At 46.2% G+C, this 20,834-nt stretch overlaps 1 protein-coding gene across 7 annotated transcripts in view; it reads right to left on the reverse strand.

Annotated features, from left to right (window-relative positions):
- The window catches only part of BRIP1 (BRCA1 interacting protein C-terminal helicase 1), an 82,763-nt gene that overhangs the window by 29,620 nt on the left and 32,309 nt on the right, over positions 1-20,834 (reverse strand). For all 7 annotated transcript variants that reach the window (XM_039320844.1, XM_039320841.1, XM_039320843.1 and 4 more), the window contains exons 10-11: positions 20,147-20,268; positions 1,376-1,488 (exon numbers count right to left, since the gene is read on the reverse strand). In XM_039320844.1, coding sequence (XP_039176778.1) covers positions 1,376-1,488; positions 20,147-20,268 — 235 coding nt within the window. The remainder of the gene's footprint in view (positions 1-1,375; positions 1,489-20,146; positions 20,269-20,834) is intronic.

A 20,834-nucleotide genomic window follows, 5' to 3' on the forward strand; every position in this document is an offset into this window, starting at 1 on the left:
TCAGCCCAACCCACCTCAGAAGGCTGTTGTTGTGGGGAAAATAGGAGGAAGGTGTTTTGAATAGGTTCACTGCCTTGAGTTATTTGTTAAAAAAAATAAAATAAAGGCAGGATACAAACAAAGAAACAAGCAAGCATCCAAGAGGTTTTGGATTTCAAACGTTAAAAGAGCCATGGTGGCGCAGTGGTTAAAATGCAGTATTGCAAGCTAACTCTGCCCACTGCCAGCAGTTCGATCCTGACTGGCTTAAGGTTGATTCAGCCTTAAATCCTTCCATGGGCAGTAAAATGAAGACCCAGGTTGTTGGGGGGAAAATGCTGACTCTGCAAACTGCTTAGAGCAGGCACGTCAAACTCCCGACATCACGTGACGTCGCACGACGTATCGGGACTTTGGCGGCAATGGGGTGGGCGTGGTTTCGATGTGACGCATCCAGCCCACAGGCCGGCAGTTTGACATGCCTGGCTTAGAGAGTATTGTAAAAGCACTATGAAGTGGTATATAAGTCTAAATCAGTGGTTCTCAACCTGTGGGTCGGGACCCCATTTGGGGTCGAACAACCATTTCACGGGGGTCGCCAAACAAGGCTGTCCGCCACTTTTTCCCCCTTTTCTTTGGCCACGCCCCTGGCATCCGGCGATGTATAAGTGGTTGGGGGTCACCACAACATGGGGAACTGTATTATGGGGTCGCGACATTAGAAAGGTTGAGAACCACTGGTCTAAATGCTATTGCTATTACTATTGCAGGCGAACTCTGCCCACTGCCGGGAGTTCGATCCTGACCGGCTCAAGGTTGACTCAGCCTTCCATCCTTCTGAAGGCACTAAAATGAGGACCATGATTATTAGGGAAAAGAAACTGACTCTGTAAACTGCTTAGAGAATACTGTTAAAGCACTATGAAGCAGTATATAAGTGCTAGTGCAATTGAGTTGTGGGCTCAGAAGATCACTGATTCTTTGACTGCTGCCGAGAAAGTTTTCACAAAGTGGAGTTTTCCATTTTAGTAGCAACTCCCCAATAGCAAAAAAAAAAAAAAGAGAGAGAGAGAGAGAGAGAGAGAGAGAGAGAGAGAAAAGAAAAAAAGAAAAAAAAAGAGTGCAACAGATGGTTTCATCCTTCCAAGGTCAGTAAAATGAGGACCCGGCTTGTTGGGGGCAAGATGCTGACTCTGTAAATCAGTAAAGCACTGTGGAGCGGTATATAAGTCTATGCGCTATTGCTAAAATCTAAGTTCCAAGTTGACAGCAGTGTTTGCTTTAAGGATTGGTCAACAGAGCCCCCCCCCAAAGACTTTGAGGATGGAGAGTTGAAGGAATAACCTTCACTCACCCATATTTGAAGGCCGAACTTTGACTGAATAGCTTCCCTCACCTGCCAAGGGCTTGGTTCAGAGCCCTGTAGGCCTGGATTTCGTACCACTGGCTTCCTGTCAGAAGACCCCTGGCTTTTGAGTGTTGATCGTTGTATTTCCTTTTCTGTTCCACCTGGAGAAATTACAACTACAGTAAAATTTTCTGCAAAAAGATCAATTGTAACAGGATTTGATTTTTTCAACAATACCTGGGGACGGAGGGGAAAGGCACCTCCACAACATCCATCCATCTTGGTTGGACTAAATCAGGGGTCCCCAACCCCCGGTCTGCGGCATGCCAGCAACTGGGCCACACAAACAAACAAAGCCCCATCCACGGGATACAGACAGCACACAAAACCACACCCTCTCCGGTCCGCAGAAAAACCTCTCTCCACGGAACCGGTCCTTGGTGCCAAAAAGGTTGGGGACCTCTGGACCAAATGACAGGTAGTCCTCGGCTTACGACCATTTGTTTAATGACCGTTCGAAGTTATGATGGTGCTGAAGAAAAAGGGACTCAAGACTGGAAGTTTTTAAGAAGAGACTGGACAGCCATTTGTCCGAAATGGTATAGGGTTTCCTGCCTGAGCAGGGGGTTGGACTAAATGACCTCCAAGGTCCCTTCCAACTTTACTACTATTATTACAAGACCAGTCCTGATGAGTATTGCTGCATCGCCCGGTCACGTGATCAAAATTTGGTTGCTTGGCAACAGGCATGTATTTATTTTATTCATTAAAGAAATTGATCGAGGTGGTCCTCAATTTCTGTTGCTAAGCGAGACAGTTGCTCAGTGAGTTTTGCTCCATTTTATGACCTTTCTTGCCCCAGGTTAAGGGAATCCTTTTCTCTGAAATGGTATAGGCTTTCCTGCCTAAGAAGGGGGTTGGACTAGAAGACCTCCAAGGTCCCTTCCAACTCTACTATTACTACTACTACTACTATCCAGCTTCCCCGTTGACTTTGCGGGTCAGAAGGTCGCAAAAGGGAATCACACGTGTCCCCGGGACACTGCGACCGTCATAAATATAAGTCAGTTGCCAAGCATCTGAATTTTGATCATGTGACCATGGGGATGCTGTAATGATTGTAAGTGTGAAAACTGGTCGTAAGTCAGTTTTTAAAACACCGTTGTAACTTTGAACAGTCACTAAGCGAACTATTGAAAGCCCAGGTGTATATTTTACCACAGATAGTCCTCGACTTGCAACCATTGGTTGCAGCGCCCCGGGATGCCCTTTTGTGACCTTCTCACAAGCAAAGCCAGATTCACTTAGCAAGTGTGTGACTAACTTAACACCTGCGGTGATTCACTTAACAACCGTGGCAAGAAAGGTAGTAAAATGGGGCAAATATCACTTAACAGATGTCTTGCTTAGCCACAGAAATTTTGGGCTCCATTGTGGCCGTATATTGAGGACTAGCTGCGCTACAAATGCCAGAAGGGATTGGAACATACACAAATCTCTCCTGTTCGCTTAACTGAAGAGTAACCCACTCTTTTACTATTGAGTTAGTGATTTGTTCTAAACAGAGGGGTAGGCAACCTTGGCTCTTTTATGACTCATGGAATTCAACTCCCAGAATTGCTGAGCCGGCATGGCTCAGCATGGAAACCTTTCCCTTTCTCCTCAGCATGGCTGGCTCAGGAATTCTGGGAGTTGAAGTCCACGAGTCATAAAAGAGCCAAGGTTGCCTACCCCTGTAAATCTAAACCCACAACTGAATACACCCTGTGTCCATTGTCCAGTGACCAATGACACGTGCATATGTGTGTCAAGTGAGCAGGGCACATACAATTCAATGGCATTCTTCCTACCTTCGCTTTGCATAGAGCATTGAATTGTATGTGCACAGGGTGTATGCTGTGCTGGTGCAGTGGTTAGAATGCAGTATTGCAGGCTAACTCTGCCCACTGCCAGGAGTTCGATCCTGACCGGCTCAAAGTGGATTCAGCCTTCCATCCTTCCAAGGTTGGTAAAATGACGACCCAGATGGTTGGGGGCAAGATGCTGACTCTGTAAAACTGCTTAGAGAGGGTTGTAAAAGCATTATGAAGCAGTATATAAGTCTAAGTGCTATTGCTATTACTATTGCAGGCAAACTCTGCCTACTGCCAGGAGTTCAATACTGAGCGGCTCAAGGTTGACTCAAGCCTTCCATCCTTCCGAGGTCAGTAAAATGAGGACCTAGGTCAGTGGTCCTCAACCTGTGGGTCGGGACCCCATTTGGGGTCGAACGACCATTTCACGGGGGCCGCCAAACAACGCAGTCCGCCATATTTTTCCCCCTTTTCCTTAGCTGTGCTACTCCCTTTTATTCTATTGGCTTTTGAAAGCCAATAGAATAAACTCTCTTGAATAGAGTCTAATTCTATTGGCTTTCAAAAGCCAATAGGAATTGTCCAGGCTGTCTCTGCCCTGCTGAGCCCGCCAAAAGTCCCATTCTGCAAATGGTGCTGCACCAGTTGAGTAGTCCTCGACTTACGACCGGTTGAGTAGTCCTCAACTTACGACCAGTTGGGGGTCGCAGCATTAAAAAGGTTGAGAACCACTGACCTAGGTGGTGGTGGGGGCAAGATGCTGACTCTGTAAACCATTAGAGAGGGCTGTAAAAGCACTATGAAGCAGTATATAAGTCTAAGTTCTAGTGCTATTCAGTTGTAGGCTTAGAACAGTGGTTCTCAACCTTTTTAATGCCGTGACCCCCCCAACCGGTCGTAAGTCGAGGACTACTCAACCGGTCATAAGTCGAGGACTACTCAACTGGTGCAGCACCATTTGCAGAATGGGACTTTTGGCGGTCTCAGCAGGGCAGAGACAGCCTGGACAATTCCTATTGGCTTTTGAAAGCCAATAGAATTAGACTCTATTCAAGAGAGTCTATTCTATTGGCTTTCAAAAGCCAATAGAATAAAAGGGAGTAGCACAGCTAAGGAAAAGGGGGGAAAAAATGGCGGACTGCGTTGCTTGGCGACCCCCGTGAAATGGTCGTTCGACCCCAAATGGGGTCCCGACCCACAGGTTGAGAACCACTGGCTTAGAAGAAGTCACTTATTCTTTGATTTCTGCCAAGAAATTTTTCATAAACTGGATTTTTCCATTTTAGTAGCAACTTCACAATAGCAAAAAAAAAAAAAAAAAAAGAGGCTGGGGACAAGAGTGCAATAAATAGCAATTTAGAAAATCAGCTATTTTATTCTGCAAACCTGTTGTTTCGAAAGGGAAGGCGCCCAGCCACACAATGGAAGGTTAATTTCACTGCTCTTTTATTCGGTATTAACCTTTTAAAACTGACAACTGAAAGGACACGCTTCAAGAGAGAATGCAGCCGACTCCTAACAGTTTCTGACAGGTAACCCTCAACTCTCGCTTAGCTATAAGAATTCTTTTCTTTTCATGTTATTTTATGTGCCCGTGCCCTTTAAAACAACCTGTCAAATTCACAAATTCAAACTTCACAGGCAGAAAGTAAATTCGGTTTGATCTCATAGCTCTGATATTTGTTTCTGTCACTCAGAAATTATGAACTTTGGAACAAAGGTTTTCCCAACGCTGTTTGAAGTTTGCGGAGGGAACCCTTTAATTTAATTTAATATTTATCAGGTTTAGGTATCTCATCTGCAATAGGCCCAGAATAGATGGTGAACAACTTCTAATTCTGAATCAAATACAATAATCTGCAAATCGTTCTTTTTGGCTATCAACAGTGCATTGTTGCAACAATACAGCTAGATATAGGCAGGTAAGTGAATCACTTGAGTGACAACCATTTGTTTAATGACCGTTGTAGCACGCCAACAGTCTTGTGATCAATATTTGTGCACGTGGCGATAGGCATGTATTTACAATGGTTGCAGCCTCCTGGGGTCATGTGATCACTGCTTGCAACCTTCCAACGCTGGCTTCCGAGATGCAAAGTCAATGGGGGAAGCTGGGTTCACTTAACCAAGTGATCCCCTTAACAATTATCAGGGGTAGGCAACGTTGACTCTTTTACGACTCGTGGACTTCAACTCCCAGAATTCCTGAGTCAGCATGGCTCAGCATGGAAGCCTCTCCCTTTCTCCTCAGCATGGCTGGCTCAGGAATTCTGGGAGTTGAAGTCCACGAGTCATAAAAGAGCCAAGGTTGCCTACCCCTGGAGCCTATGCCAAAAAATCATAAAATTGGATGTACCTCATTTAACCTTGCTTAGTAATGTACATAGTCCACTCATGTAGTGACCAAAATGACAATGGCACTGAATAAAGTCACTTATGACTCTTTACAGCATCCTCATGGTTTGTAAAAAGAAATAATAATAATGATAATAATAATAGTGTTAATAATGATGATGATGATGATGATAACAATAATAACAACAAAGTTGGAAGGGACCTTGGAGGTCATCTAGTCCAACCCCCTGCTCAGGCAGGAAACCCTATACCCTTTCAGACAAATGGCTGTCCAGTCTCTTCTTAAAAACCTCCAGTGTTGGAGCATTCATCGCTTCTGGAGGCAGGTTGTTCCACTGGTTAATTGTTCTAACTGTCAGGAAGTTTCTCCTTAGTTCTAGGTTGCTTCTCTCCTGGATTAGTTTCCATCCGTTGCTTCTTGTCCTGCCTTCAGGCGCTTTGGAGAATAGCTTGACTCCCTCTTCTTTGGGGCAGACCCTGAGATAGGTACTACCCCTAGTTACATGATCAAAATTCAGATGCTTGGCAACTGACTCATATTTATGACACTGGCAGTGTCCCGACGTCATGTGATCCCCTTTTGTGACCTTTTGACAAGCAAAGCTAATAATAATAATAATAATAATAATAATGATGATGATGATGATGATAATAATAATAATAATAATAATAATAATAATAATAATAATAAAGTTGGGAGGGAGGTCATCTAGTCCAACCCCCTGCTCAGGCAGGAAACCCTAATGGGGAAGCCAGTTTCACTTAACAACCGTGTGACTAACTTAACAATGAGTTGTCTTATCCAGAGACCTGTGTGTCTTGCAAAATACGCTCTGACTTTGATTTTGGGTTACATATGTCTCAAAAATAGCGAACCGAAATATATTTGTCTCTGGAGGTTCTCCGCCCTCCAGATCACGGTTGTCCCAAAGGGCTTTTTCAAAAGGCAACTGGACTTTCTTGGGGTTTTTTTCTTTGAAGACGTTTCGCTACTCCTTCCAAGAAGCTTCTTCGGTTCACAGATGAGAAGTGAAGCATCTTCAGGAGAAAAAAAAACCCACAGGAAATCCAATTGCCTTTTGAAAAACAACCTTTGGGACAAAATAGGTCCGCTTGTCTGCTTCTTTGACAAGTGTTCGCCATTTCTTTAGACTGCTGTGTGTCAAACGTGGCAGTTTTAAGTTCGGTGGATTTCAACTCCCAGAATTCCCCAAGCCCAAAAATTAAAACGGAACAAAATTTTTCTGGGATGCTACAAGGTGAAAAGTGGAAGCCGTAATCCCCCTTTTTTTCCCAACATGTAACTCTTCTGAACCAAGATATTATTCTTAAATTAACCAAAATGTAAGGTTTATGTAGCCGTAGAGCTTTGCAAGGGAGGAGAGCGGGGATAAAATCAAAAGCGACAGTCCCCTGCCAACTACCGGTATCTCCCTGCTTCTACCTACAAGTAGTCCTCAAGTTATGACTTTAGAAGCGGTGGCGAATGGTACAACTGTTAGGGAGCTGTGGTGGCACAGTGGTTAGGATGCAATATTGCAGACTAATTCTGCCCACTGTCAGCAGTTTGATCCTGACTGGCCCAAGGTTGACTCAGCCTTCCGTTCTTCGAAGGTCGGTAAAATGAGGACTCAGATTGTTGGGGGCCATAGGCTGACTCACTAAGCCACTTAGAGAGGTCTGTAAAGCACTGTGCAGCGGTATATAAGTCTAAGTGCTATTGCTATTGCTTCCTTCCTTCCTTCCCTCCCTTTTCTCCTTCCTTCCTTCCTTCCTTCCTTCCTTCCTTCTCATGGTGGCGCAGTGGTTAAAATGTGGTATTGCAGGCTAATTCTGCCCACTGCCAGCAGTTCGATCCTGACCGGCTCAAGGTGGACTCAGCCTTCCAACCTTCCGAGGTCGGTAGAATGAGGACCCAGACTCTGGGGCCATAGGCTGACTCTGTAAGCTGCTTAGAGAGGGCTGTAAATCACTGTGAAGCAGTATATAAGTTTTAAGTGCTGTTGCTATTGTAATTGGGCCTGGCAATTACAGCTGAAAGTCGTGACGGTCATGAAGCGGCCTCGGCAGTTGTAAAGTGACTTTATTGCTCACTGTGAGCCAGTTTCAGCTGGAAAGCAGAAGTAAACACCAGTTTCCAGCAAAACCATAGTAAATCACGGTCACATGACCGTGAGGTGCTGCAAATGGTTGTAAATGCAGGCCGGTTGTTCAGGACCCAAAATACAGTCACATGACTGAGGATGGGACAACGTCAATCCATAAGTAGCTTTTGGGGGGGTAATCTGTTGTAACTTTGAATGGTCTCTAAGCAACTGGTCATAAGGCGAGGACTACCTTTATTAGAATCTCCCTCTGGCAAGATGAGTGGCATATAAGATGGATGGATGGATGAATAAATGAATGAAAAAATGGATGAATGAATGAATGAACGGATAAATGAATGACTGATCTTCCCTACCTTCTGTCCCATTGAGCATCTATAAACTGCCATGGTTGATGGTTTTCAGATTTAATAATAAAATATATTTTTCAGATATATATTATTAAGATGGTGCATTTGCACGACAATTTTCCCACGGGCCTCAAAAATAATCCTTAAGTTTTATCTTCTTATCTGATGGGGTGTCAAAAAAAAAGCCACATACCTGTGACCAAAGCCCCTCCCCTTTTTTACCTGCATGCAGGTTTGGCCTTTGGTCAAAGGATTGCGACCAACATCCTGACATTTTCAATCGATCAATCAGAACAGAGTTGGAAGGGACCTTGGAGGTCTTCTAGTCCAACCCCCTGCTCAGGCAGGAGACCCTGTATCATTTCAGACAAATGGTTGTCGAATCTCTTCTTGAAAACCTCCAGTTACGGAGCACCCACAACTTCTAGTGGCAAGTCGTTCCACTGGTTAATTGTTCTCACTGTCAGGAAGTTTCTCCTCAGTTCCAGGTTGCTTCTCTCCTTGATTAGTTTCCCTCCATTGCTTCTGGTCCTGCCTTCAGGTGCTTTGGAGAATAGCTTGACTGCCTCTTCTTTGGGGCAGCCCCTGAGATATTGGAACACTGCTATCATGTCCCCCCTCGTCCTTCTCTTCATTATACTAGACATTTCTTGTTTTGCCTTCTGGTGCTTTGGAGAATAAGTTGACCTCCCCTCTTCTTTGTAGCAGCCCCTTAGATAATGGAACAGTGCTATCACGTCACCCCTAGTCCTTCTTTCTCTAAACTAGCTATATCCAGTTCCATATCCGGTACCTAGTTTTCCGAGAGCTCTTTCTGTAGACAGGACTATCATCTAACCACGGTTCCTTCCATATGTACCGTTTTTTTGGGTCTTCTCCCAGGGACGATCTACGTTGCTAGTGCTTTTAATGTCTGACCGCAGGCCACGTGAAGAGGCACGACTTTTGAGCCACTGATTCGGGGGGGGGGGGAACCAACCCCAACCTCCAAATCTTGGCCTGTGCACAAAACAGCGACGGAGGTTTCCCCCAGCTCACTGGAGGGTGAGGCGTTTCAAACAGGTGAGTCGAAGTCGGTTTAATGCTTCGGCATCCATTTCACTGAATCTCGTTTCAAATGATCGGAGGTCTTCTGGAACTGACAGGGCGCATATGTGGCGGAGGCAGGGTCTCTGCCGGCGAGCGCGCCGGGATTGCACGGTTTAACCGCAGGCTTGAAGGGATTAGTGAAAATGTCAAGAGACGGCCCTTTCCTGGCTACCTGTTCAGCCTTGAAAATAGACTCGTAGCTATCGGGCGCACTTGAAAGACAAAGAGGCTCAGTGGGAGCGGCAGAAAGCCTGTGGCAAGCCACGTCGTCGTCCTGTCGCTGTCAGAGAGATGAAGCTTTGATCTATCTGGGAGGTCAGGGACGCCCCCAGATTCGATGGAGCCTCGCAGCGGAAGGCCTGCCAACTGCCGCTTCCTGTAAGGCTGCTGCTGGTGCGCTGGGCAGACCTGGTTTACTGCCTCCCTCTTTCTCCTCTTCCCCTCTCCATTCCCACAGAGCCCCTGCCTGCTCTTCTAGGCCTGGTGTTTTTTGTTTTTTTAATATGGAAAGGAGGGACAGAAGGAAGAGGAAGAAAAAAATAGAACAGAGAGAAGAGGGGAGGGGAGGGGAGGGAGGGAGGGAGGGAGGGAGGAAGGAAGGAAGGAAGGAAGGAAGGAAGGAAGGAAGGAAGGAAGGAAGGAAGGAAAAAAGGAAAGAGGGGAAAAGGAAGGATGGAAGGAGGAAAGACCAAGGGAACATGAGAGAGGAAGGAAGGAAAAATGAGAAAAGGGAGGGAGGGAGGGTGGAAGGAAGGAGGGAAGAAAGGAAGGAAGGAAGGAAGGAAAGGAAGAGGGGAAAGGAAGGATGGAAGAAGGAAAGACCAAGGGAACATGAGAGGAAGGAAGGAAAAATGAGAAAAGGGAGGGAGGGAGGAGGGAGGGTGGAAGGAAGGAAGGAAGGAAGGAAGGAAGGAAGGAAGGAAAAAAGAGAAAGGAAAAAAGGAAAGAAGGAAAAGGAAGGATGGAAGGAGGAAAGACCAAGGGAACATGAGAGGAAGGAAGGAAGGGAAAAAATGAGAAAAGAGGGCGGGAGGGAGGGAGGAAGGGAAATGAAGGATGGAAGGAGGAAAGGTCAAGAAATAAAAGAGAAAGGTGGGAGGGAGGGAATGAGAGAGGAAGGAAGGAAAAATGAGAAAAGGGAGGAAGGAAGGAAGGAAGGAAGGAAGGAAGGAAGGAAGGAAGGAAGGAAGGAAAAAAGAGGAAGGAAAGGAAGGATGGAAGGAGGAAAAAACAAGGGAACACGAGAGGAGGAAGGAAAAATGAGAAGGGAGGGAGGGTGGAAGGAAGGAAGGAAGGAAGGAAGGAAGGAAGGAAGGAAGGAAGGAAGGAAAAAAGAAAAGAGGGAAAAGGAAGGATGGAAGGAAGAAAGACCAAGGGAACATGAGAGGAAGGAAGGAAGGAAAAAATGAAAAAAGAGGGCAGGAGGGAGGGAGGGAAATGAAGGATGGAAGGAGGAAAGGTCAAGAAAGAAAAGAGAAAAGTGGAAGGGAGGAAGGGAATGAGAGAGGAAGGAAAAATGAGAAAAGGGAGGGAGGGTGGAAGAAAGGAAGGAAAAAAGAGGAAGGAAGGAAAAGAAAAGGGGAAAGGAAGGATGGAAGGAGGAAAGACCAAGGAAGGAAAGAAAAAAGTGGGAGGGAGGGAAAATGAGAAAAGGGAAGGAGAAAAGAGGGAGGGAGGGTGGGAGAGAGGGGGAAGGAGGGAGGAAGTAAGGAAAAAGAGGAAAGAAAAGGAGGAAAGACCAAGGAAGGCAAGAAAAACGTGAAAGGGAGGGAGGAAGAGAGAGAGGAAGGAAAGAAAAAGGAGAAAAGGAAGGAGAAAAGAGGGAGGGAGGGGGGAAGGAGGAAGGAAGGAAGAATTGCAAACCATTTTTTGCCCTTTGATTCTTGGACAAAGAACATAAGTAACACAAGGCAGCTAAGATACCTAATGCTCCTTCCACCTCCTATTTTGCAGGAATTATGCACAAAAAGATGTATAATGAAAAGGGGAAGGAGAGCGCTCAGATCTTTGGAAATACAAAAGGAAGTGGGGGGATCAGGAAGTGATTGTCCCCCCTCTGAGGTCTTATAGCAAAACATGTGATTGACAACCCAGCATCATCCAGTTTACTGGGCTAAAGATTGCATTCCCAACAAGAGACCACAAGTTGGGGAGGGTTGCCATATGGCTTTATGTGGCTGATGGGCTTTCAACCCAATCAACTATGACTGAATAGAATAGAATAACAGAGTTGGAAAGGACCTTGGAGGTCATCTAGTCCAACCCCCTGCTCAGGCAGGAAACCCTATACCATTTCGGACAAATGGCTGTCCAGTCTCTTCTTAAAAACTTCCAGCGTTGGAGCATTCACTACTTCTGGAGGCAGGCTGTTCCACTGGTTAATTGTTCTCACTGTCAGGAAGTTTCTCCTTAGTTCCAGGTTGCTTCTCTCCTTGATCAGTTTCCCTCCGTTGCTTCTTGTCCTGCCTTCGGGTGTTTTGGAGAGTTATTCTTATAATAAGGTGTCACTCTTATTCTGTTATTATTTCAGTACAGAAATGATGCATTTCTGAAAGTCCATGATGCCGAGCACTCTAAAATGATTACAGTGCCCTCCTATAAACAAAATGTAAGATCAGCCTGGCACTGTTTCATTACTCAAGTGATAAGGCCTTTTAGGAGCAAAGGTTCAGTCCATTAAATAAATATCAGGGCTAAACCTGTTAAACAGCACAGATCCAAACCATTAAAAAAAAAAAAACCCTTTGCCTCAGTAAAAATAAACACACCGTCTGCCAGACACTCACACATAAAAGTTTTATCTTTAGCCAAAGCAGCAAAGTTTCAACCTATTTAAAATAAAACCACACTGGAGGGGGGGGGGGTGGATCATACAAGAAACATTTTCCATCCAGTATTAACAGACTGTAAACCGAATTATCAGAACAAGATCATTTTTACTAGCAATAGCCGAAGAGTGTACCTTTAAAATAAAAATAAAAATTGCCCATTTTCACTGTTTAGAGAGGAGACTTTGCTTAATCTCAGTTAGTATACACCAGTGGTTTTCAACCTGTAGGTCAGGACCCCATTTGGGGTCGAACGACCATTTCACGGGGGTCGCCAAACAATGCAGTCCGCCATTTTTTCCCCCTTTTCCTTAGCTGTGCTACTCCCTTTTATTCTATTGGCTTTTGAAAGCCAATAGAATAGACTCTCTTGAATAGAGTCTACTTCTGTTGGCTTTCAAAAGCCAATAGGAATTGTCCAGGCTGTCTCTGCCCTGCTGAGCCTGCCAAAAACCCCATTCTGCAAATAGTGCTGGACCAGTTGAGTAGTCCTCGACTTACGACCGGTTGGGGGTCGCGGCATTAAAAAGGTTGAGAACCACTGGTATACACGAAAAGAGAGAAAAGCATTCTAAAACAACTCATCTTTTAGCAAAACTATCCAAAAAGCAAAATTGAGACAGAGGAATGCTAAAAGAACATAAGTTAAAAACAAAAAACAGCAACAACAGTACAACAACGATAGGTGGTTTAAAAATGGCCCTGGGCTAATTTAATGATTCTTAGTGGAATGAAGGTGTTTATCAGATTGATCCAATAATACTAATTCTTGCTGTTGTTCATTTCAAAGAATTCAAGTCTCTCCCTTTATTTTCAGCACTAGTTATAAGGCTCTTAAGAGCTTTTTATTGAGCACACCAAAGAATTGCATTCATCCCAGCACCACTTTATCAAAGTGTGGAATGGAGTTTGCAGGGGGTTTGGATTTGATGACTGCTTCTGGTCTGCTGACTGGAGGTTGGGGATCCCTGCCCTACACATCCTATCCATCCATCCATCCATCCATCCACGCATCCATCCAGGGGTGGGATTCAAATACGTGAACAACCAGTTCTCTGCGTGGAGGCCGCTTCTGGAAGTCCGTTCTGAGCCTGGGCCTCCGAGGCCCAGAACGGACTTCCAGAAGCGGCATCCATGCACTTCTGGCGGGCCATTCTGGGCCTGGAAGGCCTCCTCCAGGCCTTCGAGGCCCAGAACGGACTTCTGGAAGTGGCATCCACACACTTCCGGAGGGCCGTTCTGGGCCTTGCGAAAAAGGGCTAGGGCTTCAGTGGGCACCATCCGGTTCGCTGAACTCAACAAAAAATTAGCTACTGGTTCTATTGAACCGGTATGAACCGGCTGAATCCACCATGGCATCCATCCATCCATTTGACAGAAGTTGACGTTTTAATGGCTATCTATCTATCTATCTATCTATCTATCTATCTATCTATCTATCTATCTATCTATCTATCTATCTATCTATCTATCTATCTATCCATCCATCCACCCATCTACCTATCTATCTATATACATCTATCTATCATCCATCCATCCATCCGACAGTTGACATTTTACTGCTTGCCTGCTTGCCTGCCTGCCTGCCTGCCCCCCCTCTCCCTATCTATCTATCTATCTATCTATCTATCTATCTATCTATCTATCTATCTATCTATCTATCTATCTATCTACCTACCTATCTATATACATCTATCTATCATCCGTCCATCCATCCATCCGACAGTTGACGTTTTACTGCCTGCCTATCTATCTATCTATCTATCTATCTATCTATCTATCTATCTATCTATCTATCTATCTATCTATCTACTTACCTATCTATCTATCTCTGTCTGTCTGTCTATCTATCTATCTATCTATCTATCTATCTATCTATCTATCTATCTATCTATCTACCTACCTATCTATATACATCTATCTATCATCCGTCCATCCATCCATCCATCCATCCGACAGTTGACGTTTTACTGCCTGCCTGCCTGCCTGCCTGCCTGCCTGCCTATCTATCTATCTATCTATCTATCTATCTATCTATCTATCTATCTATCTATCTATCTATCTATCTATCTATCTATCTATCCACCCACCCACCCACCCACCCACCCACCTATCTATCTACATCTATCATCCATCCGTCCATCCATCCATCCATCCATCCGTCCATCCATCCATCCAACAGTTGACGTTTTACTGCCTGCCTATCTACCTGCCTACCTATCTATTTATCACACCTTAAAGGCCCAATTCTTCCCCTCCTGCACCCTTAATCCAAGTGGGCAAGGGAAACAGACAGACTGTAACCTTACAAGCAGGAGAGCACTTTCCAGGGTTGTCAAGCCACAGCACGCAGCCCTCCACAAGCAAAAGTTCTAACGCGCAGCGCATTCCTGATCTCTCCTCAGTTCCCAAGCACTCATCATCAGGGTTTGGGACACTTTGAAGGGCTGCAAACACAAGTCACTTGATTAAAATCAGATGCAAGCCAAATTCTCCTTGGCAGAGCAAATCCACTTCCACTGAACCAGAAGTGGAGGAGGAGAAGAAAAATCAAACCGCGTCCCCGGAGGAAGAATGTGCACGCATCTGCACAGTCTCCGGAACAGCGTCTAAGGTGAAGTGGTGAGTGTCAACCGTCCTTACAAGTCCCCCTGGTGATAGCTTCGCTTTTCAAGTCTTCAACATACTTTGACAGCGAAGTATAAAAACGTAAAGGTCAGTGCTACTGGTTAAGGACAAGCTGAACGGGGGGGGGGGGGGGGGGGAGGGAAACATCATTTTGGAGTTTCTCCCCTTCCTCTGGAATCCAAAAAGTAAGCTCTCCAAGGCAAAAGGAGAAGTTTGTTCCTGCACAAATATTTTATCAAAAGATATCTTTGAAGGCCCTACATAGGAGGAAGATCTTTACGAATCCAGGCAAAGGTCAGGAGATCAGATTCTTTAGTACAGTGGTTCTCAACCTGTGGGTCGCGACCCCATTTGGGGTCAAACGACCATTTCACGGGGGTCGCCAAACAACGCAGTCCGCCATTTTTTTCCCCTTTTCCTTAGCTGTGCTACTCCTTTTTATTCTATTGGCTTTTGAAAGCCAATAGAATAGACTCTCTTGAATAGAGTCTAATTCTATTGGCTTTCCAAAGCCAATAGGAATTGTCCAGGCTGTCTCTGCCCTGCTGAGCCCGCCAAAAGTCCCATTCTGCAAACAGTGCTGCAAGTTGTCTGCAGCAAAGGCAAACTGTCTGGAAGTTTCCACCCCTCCCTGCTGAGCAGCTACTAAAAGTGTAAGTAAAAGAGGGCCAGGGGTGGGAGGTCGGAGGCTGGCGGGCGCAGGGAGAGTTGCTGGCACGCGTGGGGCCCGGCGGGTGCCTTACCTCCCTTGGGCTGGGCCAGCTGGTGGCCCAGCCGGTGGTCGCTCTGTGCCGTCGCTGCTCCTTGCTATCTACGCCTCGGCCGGCGCAGGGAGCAGCACCACGCATGCGCGGCACTCCCAGGCAGGGAAAGTCCTCGACTTACGACCGGTTGGGGGGGGGGGTCACGGCATTAAAAAGGTTGAGAACCATGCTTTAGTAAAACAACCTGGATGTAAGAGCAATAGGTGATAGGCTTTTTTGCCACCATGTAAAAAAGATGGTGAGACTCCGGAAAGAATGCAGAGAAGAGCAACGAAGATGATCAGGGACTGTGATGAACAGGAATTAGGGGACAGTATTAATTGTGAATACATACAGATGGCTTCTCTCTTTGGTCACTTGTAATCCAGGATTCAGGGTCAGGAAAGGATAGCAAGAACAACACCCAATGTCCTAACCCACCCAAGAACATACAATATCTTTAAGTGACACTCAAATGAGAACATGTTTAGCTAATTCTGCTTTCTCCCTTCTTATCTACAGTATGCCAGACTTACTGGGTGCAATCTTTATCTTATATGTGTCAGCTTTGCTGGATGGGTTGCTTATGTAATTATACAGAATAAATAAGAGGATTTCTTGTCATCCAGGGCTCCTCTCATTTTAGAGCAGTCTGTCTCTATTTAGCTGAATAACCACGTAAAACTTAAAAGGCACTTTCTGGTTTCCTGTATTTCTTTAACCAGCAAAACCTCAGAACCTGCATATCAAACTGGAGGCTAAAACATATAAGGAACGGTTGCTGGAATTGGGTATGTCTAGTCTAAAGAAGAGAAGGAGGAGGGGTGACATGATAGCAGTGTTCCAATATTTGAGGGGCTGCCCCAAAGAAGAGGGGGGTCAAGCTCTTCTCCAAAGCGCCTGAAGGCAGGATAAGAAGCAACAGATGGAAACTAACCAAGGAGAGAAGCAACCTAGAACTAAGGAGAAACTTCCTGACAGTGAGAACAATTAACCAGTGGAACAACCTACCTTCAGAAGTTCTGGGTGCTCCAACACTGGAGGTTTTCAAGAAAAGAACAGACAACAATTTGTCTGAAATGCTATAGGGTTTCCTGCCTGAGCAGGGGGTTGGACTAGATGACCTCCAAATGCCTGTCCAATTCTGTTATTCTACTTTCTTGCAAAGTAGTCTACATTGTAAAATGGTAGGCAGTTTTCAGCATCCCTGGCTGACAACATACTTTAAAGATCTATGCACAGTTCCAATTTTTACAAAATCAGCAGGGATGGAGTGGTTTTAGAGCAGGAGTCCCCAACCCCAGGTCTGCAGCATGCCAGCAACCGGTCCACACAAACAAGCAAAGCCCCATCCACGGGATGCAGGCAGCACACAAAACCACGAACCCTCCTGTCCGCGGAAAAATCTCTCTCCACGGAACCGGTCTTAAAGTTACCAAGATTGGGAAACATTGCGCTTGCGCTCTCCCCCTCCCCCTATCATCTCCCTCCCTCCCGTCTGTCTCTCTGTCTGTCTATCATCTACCTATTCTATCTATCATCTATCCATCCATATCTGTCACCTACCTACTATATCTATTTAATATTTCTATCTATCCAAATCAGTGTTTCCCAACCTTGACAACTCTTAAGATGGCTGTCTGGGGGAATTCTGAGAGTTGAAGTCCATCCATCTTAAAGTTACCAAGATTGGGAAACATTGCTCTCTCGCTCTCTCTCCCCCTATCATCTCCCTTCCTCCCTCTCCTTCTCCCTCTCTCTCTCCCTTCCTGCCTCTCTCCCCCTATCATCTCCCTTCCTCCCTCTCCCTCTCTCTCCCCCTATCATCTCCCTCCCTCTCCTTCTCCCTCTCTCTCTCTCCCATCGTCTCCCTTCCTCCCTCTTCCTCTCTCTCCCCCTATCATCTCCCTTCCTCCCTCTCCTTCTCCCCCTCTCTCTCTCCCATCATCTCCCTTCCTCCCTCTCTTTCTCCCTCTCTCTCTCCCTTCCTGCCTCTCTCCCCCTATCTCCCTTCCTCCCTCTCCTTCTCCCTCTCTCCCCCTATCATCTCCCTTCCTCCCTCTCCCTCTCTCTCCCCCTATCATCTCCCTCCCTCTCCTTCTCCCTCTCTCTCTCTCCCATCGTCTCCCTTCCTCCCTCTCCCTCTCCTTCTCTCTCTCCCCCATCATCTCCCTTCCTCCCTCTTCCTCTCTCTCCCCCTATCATCTCCCTTCCTCCCTCTCCTTCTCCCCCTCTCTCTCTCCCATCATCTCCCTTCCTCCCTCTCCCTCCTTCTCCCTCTCTCTCTCCCCCTATCTCCCTTCCTTCCTCTCCCTCTCCTTCTCTCTCTTTCCCCCATCATCTCCCTTCCTCCCTCTCCCTCTCTCTCTCTTCCTCCCTCTCCCTCTCCTTCTCTCCCCCTATCATCTCCCTTCCTCCTCCCTCTCTTTCTCCCCCCTCTCTCCCCCTATCATCTCCCTTCCTCCCTCTCCCTCTCTCCCCCTATCATCTCCCTTCCTCCCTCTCCCTCTTCCTCTCCTTCTCCCCCTCTCTCTCCCCCTATCATCTCCCTTCCTCCCTCTCCCTCTCTCTCCCATCATCTCCCTTCCTCCCTCTCCCTCTTCCTCTCCTTCTCCCCCTCTCTCCCCCTATCATCTCCCTTCCTCCCTCTCCCTCTCCTTCTCCCTCTCTCTCTCTTCCTACCTACTTACCTACCATCTATCACAGGGGTCCCCAACCCCTGGTCCGTCGACTGGTACTGGGCCGCAGCATGCCAGCAACCGGTCCTCACAAACAAGCAAAGCCCCATCCGTGAGATGCAGGCAGCACACAAAACCATGCACTCTCCGGTCCGCGGAAAAACCTCTCTCCATGGAACCGGTCCCTGGTGCCCAAAAGGTTGGGGACCTCTGTTCTAGAGCATAAAGATTATTTTAAGTGCAGGTTACATGATGAAAATTTGGGCGCTTGGCAACTGGCATGTATTAATGACGGTCGCGGTATCTCGAGCTTATGGGATTGCCATTTCAAAGACCGCTCAACTTATACTGTAAATTGACTTCAGGTAGTAGTCAATTTCTATCTAGGGAAGGAAGGAAAAATCATCCAGGATAATCTAGAACAGTGGTGGCGAACCTATGGCACGGGTGCCAGAGGCGGCACTTGGAGCCCTCTCTGTGGGCAGACGTGCCGTTGCCCCAGCCTTGCCTCCCACCACGACCCCCTCCTCTCCAGCAGCCCCCTTGGAGGTGAGTCGCCCCCGAGTGTGGCCCACATGGAGCAGCGCAGCCAAGGACATGGCAGCCAGGCAGCATAGACAAGACTCTGCGCTCACACCCCATCGTGCACAGTTGATGCTGCAGGGTGCGGTTAGAGGGCGTGGCCGCCATAGCGCTGCTGGGCTGCCTGGGCGATCTGCAGCGGGCCCTGGAGGCAGTGAGTGGTCCTGTGGGCAGACGGGGCAGGGGATGGGGGGTGGAGTGGGGCAGGGGGTGAAGTGGGGGCGGTGCCAGTTTTTGGGCACTCGGTCTCTAAAAGGTTCGCCATCACTGATCTAGAAACTCAGTCCTGAAGCAAAGGCACAGGAAAAAAAACTAAGATCTGTTAAATTCTACTTATTCTTAATCAGAAGACTATTCACAATAATCACAAAGATAACAATCACAGAATCTTGGATGGACATCACGTACAAGTATCCCTCTACTTATAACTATTCATTTAGTGACCGTTCAAAGTTACAACAGCACTGAAAAAAGTGACTTATTTTTCACACTTAACAACCGTTGCAGCATCCCCAGGGTCACGTGATCAAAATCCGGACTCGTGGCAAGTGACTCATATTTATGACGGTCGCAGTGTCCCGGGGGTCATGTGATCCCCTTTGGGGACCTTCTGACAAGCCAAGTCAACGGGGAAGCCAGATTCACTTAACAACCGTGTTACTATCTTAGCAACTGCAGTGATTCCCTTAACAACTGTGGCGAAAAAGGTCGCAAAATAGGTTAAAACTCACTTAACAACTGTAAGCAACAACAGCAATTTGGGGCTCTGTTGTGGGACTACCTGTATTTCTTCTCACTAATAAGACTATTCACAATAATCACAAAGATAAACAGAACCTTGGATGAGCATCTGTATTACCAACTGTTATTCTGCTCTCCCCAAAAAAAGCTTGGAAATTATAAATACTAAATGTTAATTTGAATAGTGATGGGAAATTAAAGCTTGGGAAAAAAATCAATAACAGGACATTGATTGTATATAAGGGTTGAATGCAAACACAATTAAGATGCGTATAAGCTAAAAATTATTGATAAATGGAACAAAGATGTTTTTACTTAGTTGATAACAATAAGAACTGCATTAGCCTAATTTGAGATAGTAGATATTCAGGGAAAAAGAGAGGAAATATTTGATGTTGTAACTTGAGATTTATACTAAAGACTTTTGTATCTTATTGAACTGTTGATTAATCCAGTCACCACGTTGCTTTTTAAATACTTAATTGTAAAATTAGAAATAAAATACTATATATATATATATATGTTTTCTGAGGTTTTCGCGGGTGTTTGTATGTAGGTCTTTGGTTATTTGGGTTTTCTCTCGCGTCAAATTGGAAGTGTCTTGGCGACGTTTCGACGAAGTCTCATTCGTCATCTTCAGGGTGGTGCTTTTGGCTTTGTGCTTCTTTGCTCCTAGAAGCACGAAGCCGAAAGCACCAGCCTGAAGATGACGAATGAGACTTTGTTGAAACATACACTCACACACACACACACACACACACACACAGCAAAATAACACCACATTGTGGACATTCGACAATTTATTCATTCAGGACTTCACTTCTTCCTTGATAAAATACTCCACAGGTGATTTTAAGCGTCTCCTACCTGAAGATCTTTTAAGTTTGGAAATGGAATTCCAATGGTGAGAACCGCCCGGGCGTTGTCATCGGAGAAATCCAGGCCTTCGCTGACTTTGCCTCTGCACACAGCTATAAGCAGCGCTCCGTCTGAAGCGAAAGAACACAGCCATCTAACGTCATACAGGTAGCCCTTGATTTACAACCATTCATTTAGGGACCATTTGAAGTTACACCAACAGTGAAAAAGGTGACCTAGGACTGTGGCAGCATCTCCGTGGTCACATGATCAAAATTCAGATGCTCGGCAACTGGCACATGCCGGGTTTCCCAAAAAATAAGACCAGGTCTTAATTTTTTTATATTTTTTTTGCCTCCAAAAGAGGCACCAGGTCTTATTTTCGGTGTGTGTGTCTTTTTTACTCACCTCCGGCACCGACAGCCCCACCTAGCCGGTCCACTTCTTCTGGGGCCGAAGTTCTGCAGCTGCATTCGGGCCTGCATTTTGCACTCAGGCTGTTCCGGAAGGCCTCTGCAGCTGAGTATCGAGCTATGGATTCAATCCATAACTTGATTCTTGGCTGGAGTGACCTTCTGGAAAGGCTTGTGACTGAGAAATGCAGGCCTGGCTGCAGAAAACGCCGCAGAAGTGGGCTGGCAAGGAGAGGCCTAGCTGTGAGGTAAGTGGGTGTGGGGCGTGTGGGCCAGCTCCACCT

The sequence above is a fragment of the Crotalus tigris genome, unplaced genomic scaffold (assembly GCF_016545835.1).
Source record: "Crotalus tigris isolate CLP2741 ecotype Arizona unplaced genomic scaffold, ASM1654583v1 scf7180000023712.884563, whole genome shotgun sequence".
In the NCBI taxonomy this organism is placed as follows: Eukaryota; Metazoa; Chordata; class Lepidosauria; order Squamata; family Viperidae; genus Crotalus; species Crotalus tigris.